This window comes from Struthio camelus, chromosome 8 (assembly GCF_040807025.1).
Source record: "Struthio camelus isolate bStrCam1 chromosome 8, bStrCam1.hap1, whole genome shotgun sequence".
Classification (NCBI taxonomy): domain Eukaryota; kingdom Metazoa; phylum Chordata; class Aves; order Struthioniformes; family Struthionidae; genus Struthio; species Struthio camelus.
In genome coordinates, this window is record NC_090949.1 from 6,578,747 (window position 1) to 6,599,670 (window position 20,924).

Below are 20,924 nucleotides of genomic sequence, written 5' to 3' on the forward strand. Positions count from 1 at the left end.
CTTCGATGTGCTCAGTTGAACCAGCTCAATGTACAAGCAAAGTTGAATATCTGTCTTGTGTTTTTAAGTGTTTGTGCAGTAGGAAAGAATTGATACTACGTTGAGACATTTAAACCTTTTCAGTTATAATGAGACCTAAGCTGCTTAAACCCCTACAGACTTTTGAAAATGTATTCTTCTGGTTATCTTCATTTCTAGCCCAAACCTGGTTATCAACCATCTGGGGAATCTGACAAAGAAAACAAGGCTCAAGAGCGTCCTCCTAGTGCATCTTCAAGTAGTGACATGTCGCTGTCAGAGCCTCAACAGCCACTATTGAGGTGAGCAGTTATAGGCCTTTTGAGAGAGGTGAAAATAGTGCTGCCTAGTCTCTTAAGTTCATGTTCTGCAGAGAGTAATTGTCTTTATGGCAATTATAATGTTTTTTCATCCGTAAGGAGGAAGCTGATACGGGAAAGTGTATAAAAACGTTGGTCACTGGTATTTAATGAGTCTATAAATGAAGTGAAGGGTTGTTGCTGTTAATCTTTTGCTGACATCAGAGGGATGTGCATTTCATGTGGGGAGACTGTATTTCCTCTGCCCTTGCTAGCAGGCAAGAGCAGCTGATCGCGTAAATATATCTCTCAGTTTTTCTTACTTGATTTGCTTCGTTGTTTCCATCTCATCTACTGTCTTGGGTTCAGGCCTCTAGTTACTGTCCTTACAGTACCAAACACCTCTGCTTCCGCTTGGAACCAGCGTTTCCCTATTTCCCATCTTACCACTTTCCCCATTTTTAATTGTTCGGTGTCTCCTCATCAGAGCTTCTCTTACTGTAAGTTAAGGTGCATAGCCACACACTTTAAGGAAATAATAATCATGAGGTTTCTTGCACGTCCTTAATTGTCTTGTTGTGCGTATGTGTCTTCATTTTTAATTACATAATCAATATCAGCTTTGATTGTCCTTACTTTAACTTAGTCAAATCAAAGCTGACTTTCTAAATTCAACAAGACCTGTTTTCATTCTGAAAAAGTTCAGCTAGGAAGGTTATCTAGGATTATGTACAGAACAGACCGCTAAACCATGTGGTACTAAGTATTATTAGTTTACCATCGTAAGGTAAAAATAAGCATAGCTAATAATAGTAGGGGAGAGCTGAGATTTGCAGGGCTCCATACGTTGTTTGGTGAGCCTCATAGGGAATGGAGAAGAAGGGTTTTGAGGGGAATTTTCCACGTTTCTTATTGGTCAGATATTGTGCAAGTGATCTTAGCAAAGGAAGCTCCAAGACTGCATCTCTGGAAGAGCATTTACAGAGCTCCTTTTGTGCTAATTGGAGCTATCTCTAAATAAAAAGGTGATCTTGCAGCATTTTAAACCTGCTTGTATTTCTAGTCTTCCCTTCCTCTAACTATGCTTAGTGCCTACTTTAATAGCTGCTGTGAAACGCGGGCTGAGTATAACTGAAGGGGGGAGTCGGGGGCTAAGAAATCCCATGTAACGGAGTGGAGGGGGGAGAAGGAGGTGTCTGCTCCCTTTTGAAGTCAGGAAACTTGTGGGAAAAGCTTGCTGCTGATGATTCAAAATATTCAGCTTGTTACAACTCTGCATCACACCATATATAGTAAACAATGTTTCAACTTGGAGGTGCTCTGGTTTTTATAATACTTTTTTTTAAACATCCCACAACTGTTTCCTCTCCCATTTCCTGTCCCCTTACACCCTCCAAAATAATTCCTTCTAAAAATAAACTTATGGTAATGAGGTGTTTACCTAACATAACAGTACTTATAAATCACCAACTTACACATTGACTTGTCATTTCAGAAGTGATTTGATGGAGCCTGCATGGGTGCAGCCAGACAGGTTGAGCCCAAGAGTCCAGCTCTCTCACTCGCAAGCTCTTATGGGTTCAAATGGAGGCCCTTGCTCCCAACATTGGAGTCTGGAGCAGATGGGCCTTTTGTCTAAGGAGTGCGACGCGGTGTTGGCAGGCAGGAGGAGCCACGCTGCACCTGTGGGATCGCTGACTTTGACATCTCAGCCATACCTGAATTCATCTGCTGCCCAGCAAAATCTCTTAGTGAAACCTACTGCTAACCAATATAAGAGCAAATTAGATCGCATTGAAGCTCTGAAAGCTACAGCTGCTTCCCTTTCTAGCAGGATTGAAAGTGAAGCCAAAAAGTTGGCTGGGGCTGGCATCAATTATGGCACCGTGTGGAACTCGGACCGTGATTTCCTGCAAGAAAACCAGGACGATGGGCGCTGGGCAAAGGCTGTGAGTCCTCCTGTGAGAGAGGAAAATGAAGACACTTTTTCAGCCAGAATTCAAAAAATGCTGGGAACCTGTGTGTCTCATACAGCCTTTGATGATAACCTTCCTGGGGTAGGCAACCTTAGTGAATTTAAAAAGCTCCCTGAGATGATCAGGCCTCATACTGCTGCAGTTAGCCTTGGCATGAGGTCCCCTGCTGGTAATAGACATGAAGGGGTACTAGGACATTTATCTAAGAGACAGACAGACTCCCCAGGGCGTGAAAACCAGGTTTATGGTCAGAACAAAGCAGTAATTCCTCCGGAGTCCAGCATAGACTCCATCAGTGAAGGGCCCCTCCTGAGTGAGGGAAGCCTCTCGGAGGAGGAGGGAGGCCAACACAAACAATCACCACTGAAGATGTTGGAAGCATTAAAAGAGAAGGATTTCTGTGTTCGGGAGCGAAATGCTTTTGAGCCCATGAAAGAGTTTCAGAAAGAAGCTGAAAAATATTTGCCGCTTTTCACTCAGACAAGTGGCGCGCACAGCAAGGGGCCATGGGAAGAACTGGCGAAGGGAAGTCCGCACAGCGTCATCAACATCTTTGCAAAAAGTTACCAGCTTCATGGAAAAGGTAAGGAGAAGAAAAGGGAAAAAAAAAAAAGTACTCCAAGCTTTCTTGAATTGCTATTTTCAGTTTCACTGCTCCTTACATTTTACAATTCACAGGTGAGGAATGTGCTTTCAGGTGTCTCAGATATGAATCTGCGTAAGGCTTCCTTCACATAGCTTTTGGATGATAAATGGTTACCAGATTTTTTTTTTTTTTTCCTTTGTGTCTAAAACGAAAATGCCCCCTTTTCAGGGAAGAAGGTTATTTTGTATTAGGTTGCTATTACATGTTTCGAGATCCATAGTTAACCCATGCCGTGGACAGTATTAATGATTAAATTGAATCAGTAGCTCTGGGCCAGTTCCATATTTAAGACATATCTAGAGTCATGCAAAATCGTTTAGTGCATATTAATTATATTAAGAACACCTAGAGTTACACAGATGTGAATGTAAAGTTTACATTTATCTTATCCAGAGTTGTATGCTAAATTGCCTGGACTGGGTTTGGAAATTGGTGTTTTTATGCTTCCCTGTAGCTAGGGAAATAGATAAATAAAAAATAAAACAGTTTATTTGTAGAAATCTGCCAAAACTGCCCTTACTGTAAGTTACTTATCTGTGTCTCTCCCCACTCTGTTTACCTCAACTCCGTACAAATATCGGCCTTTTAAATTTTTTCTCACTATACCGCATTTCAGACCATCTTCCCAGTTTCTAGGCTTGTGAGCTTTTAAATAAATAGCTAGAAGTAGAAAGGCTCCTTTGATGAGAAGAGGTAGTTCTGCCATTTTTGTTTTTAGGTTTCTTTATTGTTGTGGGGACAAATAGAGCCGCCAAGGAGGACAGAGCCTGTGTTTGGGAGTGTGCATCCTCCTACTGTATATGTATTCCCATACCGTATCATCCTGTTGTCCTTTCAGTTTCATTTAAGGCAGAAGGATGAAATGCATGCTTTATGCAGCATTTATTTCATGTCATAAACCTCTGTGTGTGTGTGTGTGTATCCTGGGGCGTCTCTGCACGCAGCTTGTGCTGTATTATTAGAAACATGTAACTTTTGTTGTGGGTGAAAGCTGTGGGCTTTTCTTTTGTGTTTTTGCTTGTATGAGTTTATTGAATAATGTCTCTGAAAACCGTGTGACGTGTTCACGCCTAACGAATTAAAACTTGTACAACTATTTGATTTTGAGAAGATAAGGTTTTAGTATATCAATAGGCAATATCTCTTCCTTAAATGAGCACCTTACAAGCATGAATTACTTATTTTAATGTCCTAGGGCATGTTTTACAGAAGTCTGATGCAGGATGCTTCGTTTCATTTTTAGTTTTTGTTCAAAATTATTTCTTCATTTTGTAAGTACTATTTCTCTTGCCTTGAGTTCCTCATTTTGAAGATAAATGTTTTCTGAGAAGTTAATTTATATCTTGTTTGTTCTTGATTTTTTTCCCTTTTTTTTTGTGTCCATTAAAGATGATTGCTTTTACATTTTCTGCAGATGGCTCTATCCTCAAGTGCTGTACTTTTGAAAAATGTATTAGCTTGAGTGCGTTAATGAAGTAGCCTTATTAGTTTACAAATAAGGAAGACTGTGCTTGTTAATTTGTGTTAAAACTGCCATGGGATGTCTGTACTGTTATTCTGCCAAAGGTCTCATTTTGGAAAAGAAATCGTTTTAACTCTGTGGGGTTGGAAACATTTTAATTTCTACAACTTTGTTACCTTGCATTTGCTGTCATTTTTTGTCTTTTCCCTCTCTTTGTCCACACTGTAGTGTTTGATGAAAGGTCAAATGGAGGGTCTGCTCTTCTGCGGCCGTTGCTCCCTGCTGTCAGCCCTCCAGAAAGCATCGTTTCTTATGAAGATGATTTTGCTTCATCGCAGGGAAGTGCCACTCTGACAGACCAAAAGATTGCACGTGACCTCAGGTAACTGTGTATTAGACTTCTTGTAAAAACCAGAATGCAGAGTTTCTGAGCGAGTGTAATTAATGCAAAATTTGTTTCATTTGTGTTGGATGTCTTTTCTGTTACGCATTTTCATCAGTGTGAAACAGATCAAGTATTTCCTTATGACCTTTACGGTTAATGTATCAAGGAGAATGGCTTTGAAACAAAGGTTAGAGTCAAGTAGTCTTGATCTCTGTGTAATTTTGGCTCTTTATTTGTCTGGTAGGTAGCTCTGAAGGGTTCTTACTCTTTGTAATCAGGTACGAATTAGCTCTCCAACTTTTGTAGCTGTTAAAAATCTCAGTTGGTTAGTCTTTGTAAAAATCATGAAAGAAATAAGATCTGAAAGTGTTAAAGCAATAACTTCAATACTTGATAGTTTGTAAAAAGTCTAGAAGTGTTATCAGCCTTTCAGTAAGGCTTCGTAATGAACATGTAAAGTTTCTGTAAGGACTCTTAAAACCTTTTCTCTAAACTAAAGTAAGATGACTGTAAATTCTACAGTTTCTACTTTGTTAGTGGCCTCCTAATAGATTTATGTGGCTTCCTGAATTTCTTGAACCCACTTTTTTTGAATGAGATATATTTACATGTTTTGTGTGTCTTGGAAGGAAGGTAGCCACAGGTACTGAGTTTGTATTGTATTTTTTATCTCAGAAGAAAGCAAGCTAAAAAGCAGTTTTGCATGTTGAAAACAGCTGCAAAAAATACTTCTTTTGCTTAAGCTTCTTTATTGGTCCTTGTTGGTATTATTCCAGATATGATGCATTACCTTCCACTTTTTTTTTGCAATTTTTTTTATAATTCTTTGTTGAAAACCGGTCATGTTTTTGTCAACTTATGGATGTTTTCAAGTGTCCAGAGATCATCTAAAACGCAATAATCTTTGGAGTCATTCTTGTGTAGTCCAAGTCTGTAGTCAAATAACCATTAGAGTTTGCATCTGAAAGGATGTTTGTTTTCTGTCTTTTATTGCTTTGTAGTGTAGGAAGTACATTTCAGTATGTTGAATTTTGCGTCTTAACTGTCATAGTTCTTAATTTCAAAATCAATGCTTTTCGTGATGGATTTATAATAACACAGTCTTATTTGGTGTAGTTTTAGTCGTCTGTCTCTCTAAGGCATGGTGGAGTTCCTGTGCACCGTGTAATAGAGTTGCATATCTTTAGTTAATCACTGTTTGTTTATTCCTTTTTAGTGTTGCTGGCAGCAGTAATTCAAGCATTCAGGAAGAAGTTCCTAGTAGGAAGTCTCCCCATGAACCTCGATCTGTAGAGCTTGCATCCCAGCATTCCTCTGGACCCCGGTCTGCAGCATCTTCTCGCTCATCTGCTTCCTCCAAAAAGAGAGGGAAAAAGGAACGTAAGTGCAGTACTGGACTGCAGGATATCTGCATTTCTGAAGAATGTTTTAGGTTTTTTATCATGGTAGCTGCAGTCTTTCTACTTATCCAGAAACCATAGTCTAATACTGATGGGAGGATTTATTTGCTCCTTAACCCTCTTTGAAAACTGTCTGTCACATCGCATTTGTAACAAAGTGGCAAATAGGTCTCCAGCAGTTAGGTTCTGACTGTGTAAGCTGTTTAGTTTCTCCAGTCAGTGTTGCAGCCAAGTTTAATGAATACTATAGGGCAGGGCAGTTTGTGATGAAAATCCACTTGTGTTGATAAGGTTGTGATCAACTTGTGTTGATGTTGTGTGGGTTCTGGTAAACATCAAATTGAATGCGAGTCGGCAGTACGCCCTTGTAGTGATGGCAACTAACTTTATGTTGGGCTGCATCTGAAGCAGCCCACTTGAGGTGATTGGTCCCTTTTTACTCAGCACTCGTGAAAGTAGCATCTTGAGAGCTGTACCTGGTTTTGGGCTCCCCAGTAGAAAAGTGAGATTGACCCCCCCAGAGGTCAATACTGGGTCCAGTCTTGTTCAATGTATTCATCAATGACCTGGACGAAGGGACAGAGTGCACCTTCAGCAGTTTTGCTGATGATACAAAACTGGCAGGAGTGGCTGATACACCGGAGGGCTGTGCTGCCATTCAGAGGGACCTCAACAAGCTGGAGAGATGGGCAGAGAGGAACCTTCTGAAGTTCAGCACAGGGAAGCGCAGGGTCCTGCACCTAAGGAGGAATAACCCCATGTACCACTACAGGCTCGGGGCTGACCTATTGGAAAGCAGCTCTGCCGAGAAGGACCTGGGAGTCCTGGCGGACAACAAGTTAAGCGTGAGCCAGCAATGTGCCCTTGTGGCCAAGAAGGCCAATGGCATCCTAGGTTGCATTAGGAAGTGCATTGCCAGCAGGCGGAGGGAGGTGTTCCTCCCCCTCTCCTCAACCCTGGGGAGGCCTCACCTGGAGTGCTGGGTCCAGTTCTGGACTCCCCAGTACAAGAGAGACATGGAGCTCCTGGAGCAAGTCCAGTGGAGGGCTACAAAGATGATGAGGGGACTGGAGCACCTCTCCTATGAGGAAAGGCTGAGAGAGCTGGGCCTGTACAGCCTGGAGAAGACTGAGAGGGATCTTATCAGTGTTGTGTATCCAAGAATCTGAAGGGAGGGTGTCAAGAGGATGGGGCTAGACTCTTCTCCGTGGTGCCCAGTGATAAGATGATAGGCAGCAGGCACAAACTGAAACACAGACACAGAAAGTTCCTTCTGAACGTGAGTTGAAAATTCTTTACTGTGACTGAGCCCTGGACCAGGTCGCCTAGAGAGGTGGTGGAATCTCCATCCTTGGAGATATTCAAAAGCTGTCTGGACGTGGTCTTGGGCAACGTGCTTTCGGTGTCCCTGCTGGGGCAGGGGGGTTGGACTAGATGATCTCCAGAGGTCCCTTCCGACCTCAACAATTCTGTGATAAACTGAAGCAGAACCCACACAGATGATTGGAGTGGTACAGCACATGACATAGGAGTAAAGGCTGAAGTGAGTGGGTTTGCTTAGCCTAAAGAAAAGGCTAAGGTGGATGGGTTTCCTATTGGCATCTTCAGCTGCCTAACAGGAGGATACAGAGGTGAAGCCAGACTCTTTTGGAGCTGTGCAGGAGTAGGATGAGAGGCAGTGGACACAAATTACAACAAGAGAGATTCCAGTCAGAAGGTAGGAGGAAAAAAAAAAAAAGTTTTCACAATGAGGGTAGTCAAACATTGAACAGGGGCCCGGAAAGGTTGAGATCTCCATGTTTAGAGATACTTGAAACTTAGTGGACAAAGCCCTGACCAGCTGATCTTTCTTTGGTGGCAGCCCTTGTTTGAGCTGAATGGGTGAATCAGGTGATGTGACCTCCCATGGTTCATTCCTTTTTTTTTTTTTTTTTTTTTTTTTTTGTTAATGTGTCTATCATGATTCATCTCTGACCTTAAAAAAGAGTCATCTGAAAACAAATACGCAAAAGGTTATTAACACTGTTGAAAAACGTTCCTTTCCTAAACCAACCTTCTAACAAATTAGTTAATTCTGTACTTTTGTATCATGTGGGAACTATCCTCAGATTCTATGCTGAGGAGATTCCAGTAGACTGCTGAAAAATTGGAGATATGGCCACATTTGCAAAGGGGACATGTTTAACTGTATGCTCCATCTTTGGACCACAGACAGCTTTCATTTAAGTGCATGAAGTAATGCACTTCTTCCTACAGTAGAATGTACATTACAAAAACATGAAGAAAATAGGGATTTGCAGCACTTACTATTTAAGCAATGGATAACATAAGGGAAAAACTAGCTTTAAAATCTATAAAAGGATCAGAAAAATATAAGATTAGGCATTCCAATTTCCTTGTTACTACTTTTTCAAAATCCTCTAGTTTACTAAAAGGAAGGTAGGCTTTATTCTAGTTTTCAGCATTTGGAAAATCAAACTGATATTTTCTTTATTTAAATTGATAGTGTTTTCAAGTTAAAATTTGATAGTTTTGTTGACAGTGGATGCTATATCCAAAAAAGAATTGACTGAAGATTGCATTGATAACAAAGAACGTGTACTAGTATATCTACACAAGTGCATATGATTGAGTTAATCTCTGTAGGAAGTTACCAGATTTACATTTTTTTTTCTTGCTTTTAACTCAGAGGCATTATCAAATGGAAAAAAGGTACTCAATTATTTGTTTTGGGACTCCTGATGGTTAAGATATTCATACTTAGAATATCAAACATGAGCTTTGCCATTGTTGTTGATTCTTAGGACTGGAATCTTTCAATGGAAGTTCTCACCGCTTTCCAGGGGAAGAAGAGAAAATGCTCTCAGAACTGGAGTGGGGATCCCAGCAGGCAAAGAAGTCCTTATCTAGTAACAAAATGTCTAATAAAGATCTTGAGCAGAACCCAGATACTGACAGCACGCTAGAAAATTTATCTGGACACTCTCTGATGAGGTAACATGAACTTTATAAGACCGTATGCAAATATAACTGTATCTTGTGTAGTGTTATGTTGTATTATCAAAAATGGCTGTGTCTTTGGGTATGCAAAAGGAAAATAACAGAAATGATCAAGTGTTAATTGGATGGACGTGCAGAAAAACTTTTTTTTCCTGTACTGTAAATATGGAAGCCCAAAAGTGTTGGTTGTAGTAAGAGTAAATACAAAAGAGTGAGATTTATTTATTTACTTATTTATTTATTCCCCTCCCCCCCTTGATTGACCCAGTGTATTTGTAAGGAAAGCTGTAAGGTCGGTAGGGGTGTCCTGTCAGTTTCAGTACTTAAGCATTTAAGTACACTTCTCATTTTCCGCTTCTACAAAGGGTCTGTGAGAAGTGAAAAGAACAGGTAGTCAAGCTAGGCAGGCTCATCTTGCTCTTTTTAGTAGGAACCACAGACGTTTTTGGCTAGACTTGTTTGCTAATAGTCTTGAATGAGCCTATCCAATTCTGTGAGTTGATGCTTTTCTGAGGTGCAGTTCATCTCTAAAAAGAATGCAGAGGAAGAGAAAAATTAGTAATTTTCCTGTGTCATCCCCTGTCTTCTTAGCTACTAATGCAGTTTGTTTCCTGCTAATTGCACAATGAAGACAGTTGTGAGATGTGCTCAGTTTCATTTTCACTTTTTTTTCCTAAAAAACAACAAATAATACCAATGGTCTTTCCCTCGTTCTTTGTGGGTATAGAATGATCCTGACTTATTTTAGTGACCTGCACTGATATCCAGTGTTGAGTTCAAAAGCTCCTTTTGACCTAGTAAGATGTGCCAAGTATAGCAGAATGTCTTTCTAAGCGATTGGAGCATTTATTGTATTTTGAAAGGATCAAAACTCAAGGCAGTGGCTTACTACATTCAATTGCATCTGTATTTTGATAGTAACCTGTTCGCTGTTTAAAAAAGAGCTTGTTGTATTTTCATATCAAAATACCGACCTAATTTCCTGTAAGTAAAATAAAGTTCTTGACTCAGACTTCGAAACAGATGCATAGATGCACGTGCATTTGAATGACTTTCAAGTGTCAGGTTCCTAACAGGAGGCATTGAAACTGCTGACTTGATCACGTAATAGTGTCTTATCGAGATGCTAAACTATGGACCAAGTTCCTCACCTTACGTCCCTGTTTTCTTTTAATTTTTACTTTATGATACTGCAGGAGGTTTGTATCAGTGTTGTAGGAATCTTACCCACTTTCGACAGTGTTATTTCTATGAGGGAAGTTGTGCTTTCTTGCCCTTATTTTAATTACTGCCGGAGATTTTGCCACATCTGGCAATATTTTCCTTGGATTGGAACATGTAAATAATCTGAGGGTTTTTTGTGTGTGCTGAGTTTAATACTGTGGGGAAAAACAGGACACTCTAGAAACTTGGTCCCAAACTGGAATATGGGTGGAAAACCCATCTCATGAGCCTATTTCTTAAATGCAGACTAAGCCTGTGCAAACCATAAAAGAATAGGCTTTTTGCATAGATCTGTTCTAGTGTTTATATACAGAGGAACTAGATTATTGCTTTAATGTCTTATTAAATGCCTGGACTTAAGAGAATACCGATGCCTTTCTTTTTTGGTTTTCCTGTCAGCTTCTCAGACAAGGGAAGATCTCAAAAGACACCGACCTCTTCCTCATCTCCAGGCTCCCAAAAATTGTTGCAGTTTGATTCTGTAGGCAGTACAGCAGAAAGATCCAAGTCACCTGCTGGCTTCTCTGCAAGTTCAGCATCAGGGCTGAAACCTAACATGGCCTTCTCTGACTTGAGTCTGGGAATGAGTAGGCCTGGAGCAGGAGCAGCCTCAGCAAGTGGTGAGTGGTTTTGTTAAAGCTCTGCTATCCCAGGGCAGTTAAATATTTGCTCTTTACTCTGTGATGTGGGACACTAAAGCCTGTGAGGCTGACCAGTAAGTCTTATCCTGCAGGATGTATGCGCTTCTCCCCTGCTGGGCTTCAGCATCGTTTGTCAGCGGAATTGAACTACCTTAGTGCCATTGAGGAGTCTGTGCGACAGCTTTCAGATGTGGAACGAGTTCGAGGCATATCACTTGCCCAGCAGGAGAGTGTTTCTTTGGCTCAGATTCTGAAGGTAATGGAAAAATATTTCCTTGTCTTAACCCTCCTGTTTTATATTTTGCAGAAAGTTAATCAAATTAGGGTAACTAATACTTTTTGTTAGAGATGCAAAGAAATCTTAGTGGGCGCACTAGAGCATCTCTGATAATGTCAGTTTTTTAGGATTACTGTCTAATGTTATCTTTCTTATTTACACTGACATTACATTTCTTTACATTAAAGAACTAGTGGGCCAGGAACGTGTAACCGTTAGCTGAAATCACAGGTGTGACTGGGTACCTCAGTAAAACTAGAGCATGGCCGCTTAGTGAGTCTGATATTGGATCCTGATGAAATGCAGCGTAGTTGTTTAGGCATAATCTTTTGTCTTACTCCATGCGAAATATATTTGGGGTTGAAGTTTCCTTCTATTGACAAGATTGTTTCTTCTAGTTTAAGTAGAATTAATTGATCTCCTAAATCTATTTATCTTTCCACACTGAGGTGGAAGAGGATGAGGAACGTGCGTAATTAACTCTCTATTTAAAAAGGGAGAGAATGGGGAGGTAGGTTGAAAATTTGACTTTAGACACAAATGGAGCAGATCTGTCTTTCAAAGGTAGCTGCATGCAGTGGATTAGATGAAAGGATTTTTGCATTTAAGTTCTATCATTAAAACTTGTTTCCTTAATCTGTAGGCACAGCAGCAGCGCCATGAACGGGACTTGGCTCTCTTGAAAATGAAGGCAGAACAAGAAGCTTTAGAGAGTCAGAGACAGCTGGAAGAGGCAAGGCAGAAGGCAGCTCAGGTAATGCTACCCTTCAAAACATGTGGGGTGTATAAGACGCAAAACACTGTAAGTAAATCCATGCCTATGAGTATTCTTAATCTGAAGCTGTGAACATATGGAAATGGTGATGGTGTTTAATATAGCTGAAAAAAGCTCTCAAGGAACAAATTTCACACTATTTTTCCTAGGTTGTGAGAAATCAAAATTCTGTAGTTATTAAGTACAGTTTTAAGGGGTTAATTAGCTGTGTTTTCTGCATAGGTCCATGCAGAGTCACTACAGCATCTGGTTCAGTCACGGCAGGAGGCTGTAGAAGTACTGCAAGAGACCACATGCAAGATTGCAGCCAAGCAGGTGGAAGCTGCGCTTCTCACTACGGATGCAGCTCGCCAGATCCGTGAGGTGAGAAACTGTATGAAAGGAGATACTGTTCCAATTTCAGTACTGGAATACTGAAATTGCGTCTAGGTTATTTTCTGTTCATGTTATGAAAGTGAAGAAGTTGTACTGACAAATGATAGAATTTCTAAAGAGCTCTTCTCGCATCACAGCTTAGAAAGAAGTCGGTTGTCAGCCTTAAACCCCTGTTCGTTATTCTTGCAGTCTTCCAGTTACCAAACCATTCAGAACCTTGTTCTTCAAGGACGGATTGATGATAGTAAACATAGCATGTTTAATTTGTAAATATTACACTCCATCAGGGATTGATTCTGTATCTGTTTCATATGTAGTTTAACTAGAAAAGAAGGAAGACTGGAAAATTGCTTCCTTTGGAGTGAGAGAGGAAATAGCTAAAGCCAACAAACTAAAAAAAAATTCTTCAGCAGAGTTCTCACCGAGGTCCGGAGTTTGAAATATTCTCTTTCAGAGTCTCTCTTTGTTCATATTGTGGTATACAGAATTGTTTTCAGTTTTTAAGTATAGTTGCTGTTCCCAACAAGTAATAGCCACTTCACACATAGGTAAGAAACACAGAAACCAAAAATGATGTTGCTTTGTTACTGTTTTGCAGTCTCAATGGCTATGGATTTGGGTTGTGAGATGGTATGCAGAAGGCTGATGGATATGAGCACAGAATGCTGTTCCTTCGCAGCTTATGCACAGGCACATTTTAGTGGTTAACAAGGCTATTTTCATCATAGATGATGATTGTAGAATACTGAATTACTACTTCTGGGCTTTGCCAAATAGAGGAAGTTTAAATTGTTCCTGAACAGACAGGAATGGATTAGGTTGATGGAACAGAGAAACTCGGGCATTTGAGGTACATGCAGTGGTTGTTGATAGGAGGTAGTGATGACTTGGATAGAGAAAGACAAAGAAATGTCATTGGTGGAGTCAAAATGAGTAGAAATAAATTAAGAAACAAGGCAGAATAGACAGACAGCTTTTATTCAGTATAGGATTTTAATGTCTTGTCTTGATTTAAGTTTGAAGTCAGAGGGTAAGAGGAGCTTGTGGAAAGGTTCCTGGGAACGAGCTGGTCAGTAATGATGGTTTAGCAGAGTGGCTTTTACATCCATATTGAGACATGACTTCTGGGGCAATACTCAACTGAACAAACATCCATTTAAGCAGAATGCAGCGATGGAAGTGCCCGTTGCCAGTGTGGGAGGTGTATTTTTGGATGTACACTGTAATTTTTTAGGTATAAAGGAAGGGAATTAAATGTATGCATTGCTTTCAATTAGATGTTTATCTTATGCAAAAGAGATAATATAGCATGCTGCTATATAAGTTTTCTTAGGGTTGGCTGTTGCGCTAATGAAAGAAGAAGCAGTGAGTGATGTATGCAGACAGTCCAATTAAAAAATAATTGATTTATATGATGTTCTTAAATTGTGCATTGCAAAAAAAAAAAAAAAAAAGCTCAGCATGTATACAGTCAGTATACTGTAAGTTCTTGGAAAACAGGTTATTGGTGCTAATACTTTATACCACCTCACTCTGAAACCGGCCTTAGTTCCCTGCTGCTGAAGGTAGAAACATTTGAACAAGAACAAAATTAGTAAATTCTAAAGCTTCTCAAAACAGTGTTACCATATGTTGTGATTTTTAAAGTTCTGTGTCTTATTTCTAGTCAGGTACATAGTGAGTGCCATATATTAAAGAGGGGAGATTTATGCTTCTCTGTTCATTTAATGCTGTGAGTTTTAGTCCTGGCAGTTTGCATGATGTTAGGACTTCAATCTGTTGCTGCTTTAAGCCTCAAAATAATTTTTCTTACTCTTTCGGGAAGAAGCACATTGTAATGAAAAAGAAAACATTGGTTCTGGCAAGTTATTAAAAATGAATTGTAGTTGCTGTAGGTCTGGAATGCTTTACTATGTGGAGATCTCGTTCTAGTGAACAGAATACAGGTAAGCTGGTCAGAATGGTGTGATAAGTGGTGTCTATTGCCTGTCTGTAGTTTCACATGCGTAACTCCACTCTGTAGAAATAAAAGAATATATATATATACAGTGCAATATGCACCTCTTATCACCAAAATTGGCATGGAAGTATTTAAAAACCATCTCAAAGCCATGTGTCTTACACATCTGTTCAATAAATCAGCAAGCTCTCTGCAAGAGGAATGGCTATGTTTTCTCTTTCAAAAAATACTTTAATGTTGAGTTTGTTGTATTTCATGTTTTCATGTTTTTTTTTTTTTTATTGTACTCAGATGACAGAGTTAGCCCGAACCCAGATCTCAGATGCTGGCAGTGCTCCAGCTGCTCCGATGACCACCTTATTTGACCACCAGCGGCAGCATCACACAGAGTTCATGAAACAACTGAGAGCCCGAACTGATAAAAACAGGTTTTGTTTAATGTGTTTCACATCTTGGCAAGGAGGAAATAAGATCTGTTAGTTTTTGCTTCTGCTTTTCTTGAAGCAAATTATAAGGTGTTAAAATAAATGAGCATTTAAGAAGAATTTAGATTGCAACATTGTGCCCTTAGTAGTGTGACCCAAATGTGAGATATTACCTATTTTGTGAAACTGTATATGAAAGAGTAGAAAAAGATACTCTAAACATTTTGTGGGATTATTTAACTAGTCTAAGCCTGAAGTGGTCTTTTCAGAAGCGTAGCTGTTATTTCTTCTAGTAAACTGATACAAGCTTACGAAAACTGTAATTTTTACTCTTCGTTCTAAGACTATGCAGATTCAGCCTGAACGCTCTCCTTTTTCAGGAAATCTGAGTCTGGTGCCATTTCTCAGAGTAAAGAGGAGGCGGGTGACTCGAAACAAACATACTCACCAGTGTTTGATAGTTACTCAGAATCCTCAAGATCAAAGGTTCACGATCAGAGGTAAGAAGAGATTAGATTACACAATTTATTTCTGCTATGAATAAGAAATAATTTTTAAAAATACTTTGTAAAAAAGCAATAAAGAGACATTTCCTTAAGGTTTTTGAAAAAATAAGAGGGGAAGTCTATATTAAACCAAAGTTGGTATTAAACCTTCTGCAGGTGAAGCTGTCTTATGTTCTAAAGGTTGAAGGTGTCTATTCCTGCCAGACTTTGCTTTGTTTATAATTATAAAATCCTGCCACTCTGTATTCCACTGTGTAATTGTACATTGTATGTTAAGATCTTCAGTTTTGTATTTGCTGTATTTGTTTTAGTTTGATGTTTTTCTGTTTCATAACTTAGGAATCTAAGAATTCCACAGCTACTTTTTCACTAGACTGTATTAGCCAGAGCGTAGTGAGCAGGTCAAGGGAAGTGCTTATTCACCTCTATTCAACACTTGTGAGACTATGTCTAGAGTACACTGTCCAGTTTGGGGCTGCTCAGTTCAAAAAGCAAAAAACAAACAAACAAAACCCCACAACAAAAACAAAACCTAGATGTTGGTTACTGCTGGGATGTTAGTCACTAGTATGTAAAACTAAATAGCTTGAAATGTCCAAAGTATTATCCTCATTAAAATATGTGTGTGTATATATATGTGTTATTTCTTGGTGAAACAGTAGTACCAGCAGCCGCCAAGAGAGTCCTTCAGTTCCATCTTCTAAGGAGAATGAGAAAAAGCTTTCCCGGCGTGAGAAGACAAGTAGCTGTATTGAGGAGCAGGCTTGTACTGCTGCGGATGACTCGTTGCCGAGTGACAGTATTTTATCACTGGCAGATGAAAAAGGTTAGCTGTATTGCTTTGTCTGTGACTAATCTGGAGGTGATAAGAAGGGGCAGGAGGAGGTCATGTTTCAGAATTAATTTCTGAGATAAGTGAGGTAATATGTGTGAAGAAAGCTGAGCCTCAGCTGGATTGGTAGCCTCTTAAGAGGTAACAGAGAATGGCAGAGTGGGATGGGAACCTTTGAAATTCTGCAGTTCAGAGTGATGGAGTTTGTAGGCTATCCTTTTGCTGTGCTAACTGTAGCCAGATGTTCTTTTACTGAATATGCAGGCTGAAGGCCAAGTGTTTTGGCAGCCCCAGAAATGTACTTATACCTGTATGCGGAATTTAATTATGTCTTTCTTAACTAAATAGCGGTATTTCGTTATGTCCTTTAATTCAAGATCACTTCTAAACTGTCATTTTTCTGCATTAGGTTAGTCATCTTCTCCCCCTTCACACTTTTGCTGGGATGAAGCAGAGTAATATAGCCTTCGTGGTACATACCTGAGAGTAAAACAGCTTCTCTGATTTCTCCCTCAGATTCTGCTTCAATTGCAACAGAGTATTCTCTGAAATTTGATGAGTCTATGACAGAGGATGAAATTGAGGAAAAGTCTTTTCGGTCTTTGCTACCCTCTGAGAGTCATCGCAGAATTAACCTGGAGAAGAAACGAGGTAATCGTGATGATTCTGATGAGGAAGTCTCCCCGGAAAAAACAGCTCTGTCATCTATTAAGGTAGGATGAGTGACTGTAAAGGTTTTTTTTTTTTAAAAAAAAAAAAAAAAAATTGACCCGAGATGCTTAAGCTGGTGAGCTTGAAGTGAGCTATTATTTGTTAGTTGTGTTTGCAAGCTTTAGGATTCATTTTTCTCCTTTGGTTCTTTGCGTATTCCAAAATGTAGAGTTGTATGAGTCACACTGCATGTCAGTGTTGTGCAAGTGAGATAGCTCTGCTTATAGAACAGTATATCCAGGCCTCTGCCTCTTCTCTTGTGGCTCCTCTTGGAGAAGAGGAATGGCTTTTGAGGTAAGTTATAAAAGCACGGCGGCTGAAGTTTTCCTGCTATACCTATACGCAGCCAGGAAGTGCAAGAGGTCGCCTCTTCGCTGTGGACCCAGAGTGCGCATTGTGAAACTGTCACACAGCCCAGAGCAGGGAAAGCGGGTCTGCACAAAGCTCAGAAGAAGAAAACGATTAACCTCTCACATCCAGCTGTGTGTCTGTGTGTGTACATACACACACATAGATGTATATTTGTATGTATGTATATAACTTTAAAAAGCTTTGGAATTCCCATATTATCAAATCATGCCAAGTTTGTCTTGTCTTCCAGGAGCTAAGCATGCCATTCTCAGGGGGGCAAGATAGTTTCTCTAAATTTACCATGGAAATGGTAAGACAGTACATGAAAGAGGAAGAAATGCGAGCAGCTCATCAATCTTCATTACTTCGGCTCCGGGAAAAGGCTTTGAAGGAGAAGACCAAGGCTGAACTAGCATGGCTGGAACACCAGAAGAAGTAAGGGAGCTCTGAATATGCACTGCTGCTAACTGGCCGTTTTCTTGTACTTGATTCTATTTATTTATTTATTCATTTGTTTATGGATTTTGCTTCCACCCCTGCATTAAGTATCAGTAGTTGAACTAGTCTTCTGATACCTATGATCTATACAACTGTTGTCACTTGAACAGACCCTAGTTGGTAAGTGTGCTTCGATTTTTACATCGAATATGGTTAAATAAAAGTACTTTCATTGAGACAGTAGACCATGAGATATTTGTGTCGTCAGTCAAAGAGAGGGTAGTTCCTAACTTTACTCTACAGGTCTTAATTCTGGAACATATAAAAGCGTTGACCAGTTAGAACTGTGTTTGTTTAATGTGTATCCAAGTTCATTTTAGTTGACTTAGGCCAAATTTTGTGAACCTGAATATATGATGTCCTTACTGTTTTGTTTCCAACTTTATACATGTTTTGTATGAAATTCCAGTTGAAGTACCTAGTGATACTACTAGATAGTAGTTGCCTGATTGATTCAATGATATTTTCCCATTCTCCCAAATTGGTTACTTGCTGCAGGAGAGAACTTCTGCCTACCAGACATTTTCTTCCAGCTGCTTATCATTGTGGGCTTGACAAAGGATTGTGAGGCAGTGACCCAAGTGTCCATTCTTTTCTCTTTCTCAAATGATGAGCATACTACCTTTGCAGAACTTATGCCCATTCATGTGAGATCTTATATTACCTGCATTGGCCTTTTAACTTTGTATGTCTTTGACTAAACAAAATCAAATGGACAATACATAGTATTCCACTAAAGAGAATACCAATGATTAAGTGTGGGCATTACACTCTTCTGCAGGTGAGGAAAAGTAAACTTTTTTTTTTTCTTTTTTACTTTGAAGAGTAAAAGGCTTGCTGTACATGGTTTAGGTGTGCCCTTTTTTTCCTCTCTTGTTTAATCTCTTCTCTCATTTTATTTACAGGCATTTGCGAGACAAGGGAGAAGATGATAAGATGCCTCCTATACGAAAGAGGCAGCGTGGTCTGCTGTTGAGATTACAGCAGGAAAAGGTGACTGATGCCCTCTAGGACAATCCTGTTGAAAACACTGTGTAATGATTAAATATTTCAGAGGCTGTAAAAGTATTGAGAAAACTCTTTACTGGGCTTTTGGATGGGAAGCTAACAGTATTTCTTACCAATATGTTTTATTTATATTTTACTAGTATATAACACATTGTTTTAATGGAGCCTTTTATATCAGTAGTGTCGCTGGTGTGAAGCTCCAGCTCCAATTAAATGTATTAATTGATCTTCTGTCTCTGCTGCTGAAGTTGCAGACTAAAATTATTGAAATTATATGATGAAGTAACAAATACTGCAGCACAGACAGTGGCAGGTTTAGAATGTGTCCTTGAGATGTTTGTCACTACAGTTATTTTGCTTAATCTTCTCTACATAAAAGGCAGAAATTAAGCGCCTTCAGGAGGCCAACAAGGCTGCCCGGAAGGAGAGACAGCTGATCCTGAAACAGCAGGCAGAAATAGAAAGAATTCGTCAGACTACAATGAAACTGCAGGAAAAATTAAAGTCTGCGGGAGAAAACAAGCTGGTAAGTGTCAGTACAGAAGCAAGGATGTTCCCTCTTGACTGTGCAGCTAGCGTTTGACTTGAGTGTTTATAAGAACGTAAACGTACTAGTCCGAAACTTTCCTATCACTTGGGAATTTGATTTTCCTCAACCTCTCTCATCCTCTGCATTTCAGCAATTTTGTGTAATCTCTTCAGAGCATTGTCCAAGGAAAGATGCTTGGAAAAAACTTGAACTGGATGTTAGTTATGTTTATTTTAACCAGACAGGAGATGGTGTTTATTAATTCCTAAGTTTAGCTAGTGACTTTGGATATATCGGTTTTCTGGACGCTTAGTTCTTTCTGGCTCTGATTTTTGTGAAGTTTGATTCATTCTCCCTTGAGAACGAAGACTGCTGAAGAACCACAAAAGCTTGTGGTTCTCCAAGTTTATTATGGGATTTATTTGTTAAACGTGACTAACAATCCAAAACATGTTGCCTATATGGGGTTTTCCTCTCCTGTTTCTCTGGTTTAATATGGGTAGACTTTGGATCACCTTTCTGGTGATCTTCAGAATACTTGATGTATTCTTTCAGTTGAGCATTATTATATGGGGCTAGGGTATTTATTAAAGGGGAATTACTGCATCATGGACAACTAACGGATGTTATGCTTCCTGGATAGAGACATCATTGAAAAGTGTATGTACTTACAGTAATGAATTGTTTTCAGTTCCAAAGGCAGGACCTTTGGATTTGTTTTGTTGTGAGAAGTTGAAATATACTTGCTACGTAAGTAGGTGGAAGGAGGGTTGTTCAGGAAGGAATCTCCTCTTTCATCTCCTTTTAAATATGGCCCTGTTAGACCCTAAAGCTCTAAAAAACAAAGCTTGCTGTTTTGATGCCTGTGATTTAGTGTCCTAACACTAAGTTTCTCACATCTGTTTTACAAGATAGCAAGATAAGATTTTGGGAACTGACTGTCTCCTTACAAAATTTTGAGGAGACGAAAGTTTAATAATAGTAATATAGAAAGGATTGATTTCCTACTCAGGTGACAGTATTCTTGGGGTTTTTTTTTTGGTTCTGTGGAGAACTTAAATTGTGCAGGAAAACAAAGGTTGACCTAAAAAATGTTGTGTAAAATAAAAATGAAGTTGGAGTATGATGTTAGTTCATCAGAGATCTGCAGGTGGACAGAAGTATTATCCTGAAGTATTATTTGATATGATCTGGGGAGAAGTGGGATAGATTAACACAATTTTTTTGAAAGACGGTAGAATAATAACTATTTTTACTCTTAATGTTGGATTTACTTGGTTTTTTTTTTTTTTTTTTTTAACATTTATTGCAGGAACTTCACAGCGAAGATGACCTCAAACAGAGCAATGCTTCCAGCCCACTTCCAACAGATGCAGAAACACGCAGTCCTTCCCCAATCTCAATCTCCAGCAGTGAGACTAGTAGCATCATGCAGAAGCTTAAAAAAATGCGCAGCAGAATGGATGAAAAGTAACTCTTTTTTTTTTTTTCCCCTTTCACAGAAGTTGTTTACTATTTTAATAGAACAAGTTGGTTTTGCCAGCATCTACATTAAAATAGCCATGAGAAAGATTACAGAGCTGTTTATATCGCATGTATATATTTTGGTCTACCGTGGGCACACAA

The 20,924-nt window shown here is 39.4% G+C and overlaps 1 protein-coding gene across 2 annotated transcripts in view; it reads left to right on the forward strand.

Annotated features, from left to right (window-relative positions):
* CEP350 (centrosomal protein 350) overlaps window positions 1-20,924 on the forward strand; it is a 77,051-nt gene that overhangs the window by 27,395 nt on the left and 28,732 nt on the right. For both annotated transcript variants that reach the window (XM_068951809.1, XM_068951810.1), the window contains exons 11-27: window positions 199-320; window positions 1,813-2,876; window positions 4,630-4,783; window positions 6,003-6,166; window positions 8,991-9,180; window positions 10,810-11,030; window positions 11,144-11,307; window positions 11,972-12,082; window positions 12,326-12,466; window positions 14,730-14,866; window positions 15,244-15,363; window positions 16,029-16,195; window positions 16,718-16,914; window positions 17,514-17,698; window positions 18,667-18,754; window positions 19,149-19,295; window positions 20,611-20,768. In XM_068951809.1, coding sequence (XP_068807910.1) covers window positions 199-320; window positions 1,813-2,876; window positions 4,630-4,783; window positions 6,003-6,166; window positions 8,991-9,180; window positions 10,810-11,030; window positions 11,144-11,307; window positions 11,972-12,082; window positions 12,326-12,466; window positions 14,730-14,866; window positions 15,244-15,363; window positions 16,029-16,195; window positions 16,718-16,914; window positions 17,514-17,698; window positions 18,667-18,754; window positions 19,149-19,295; window positions 20,611-20,768 — 3,530 coding nt within the window. The remainder of the gene's footprint in view (window positions 1-198; window positions 321-1,812; window positions 2,877-4,629; window positions 4,784-6,002; window positions 6,167-8,990; window positions 9,181-10,809; window positions 11,031-11,143; window positions 11,308-11,971; window positions 12,083-12,325; window positions 12,467-14,729; window positions 14,867-15,243; window positions 15,364-16,028; window positions 16,196-16,717; window positions 16,915-17,513; window positions 17,699-18,666; window positions 18,755-19,148; window positions 19,296-20,610; window positions 20,769-20,924) is intronic.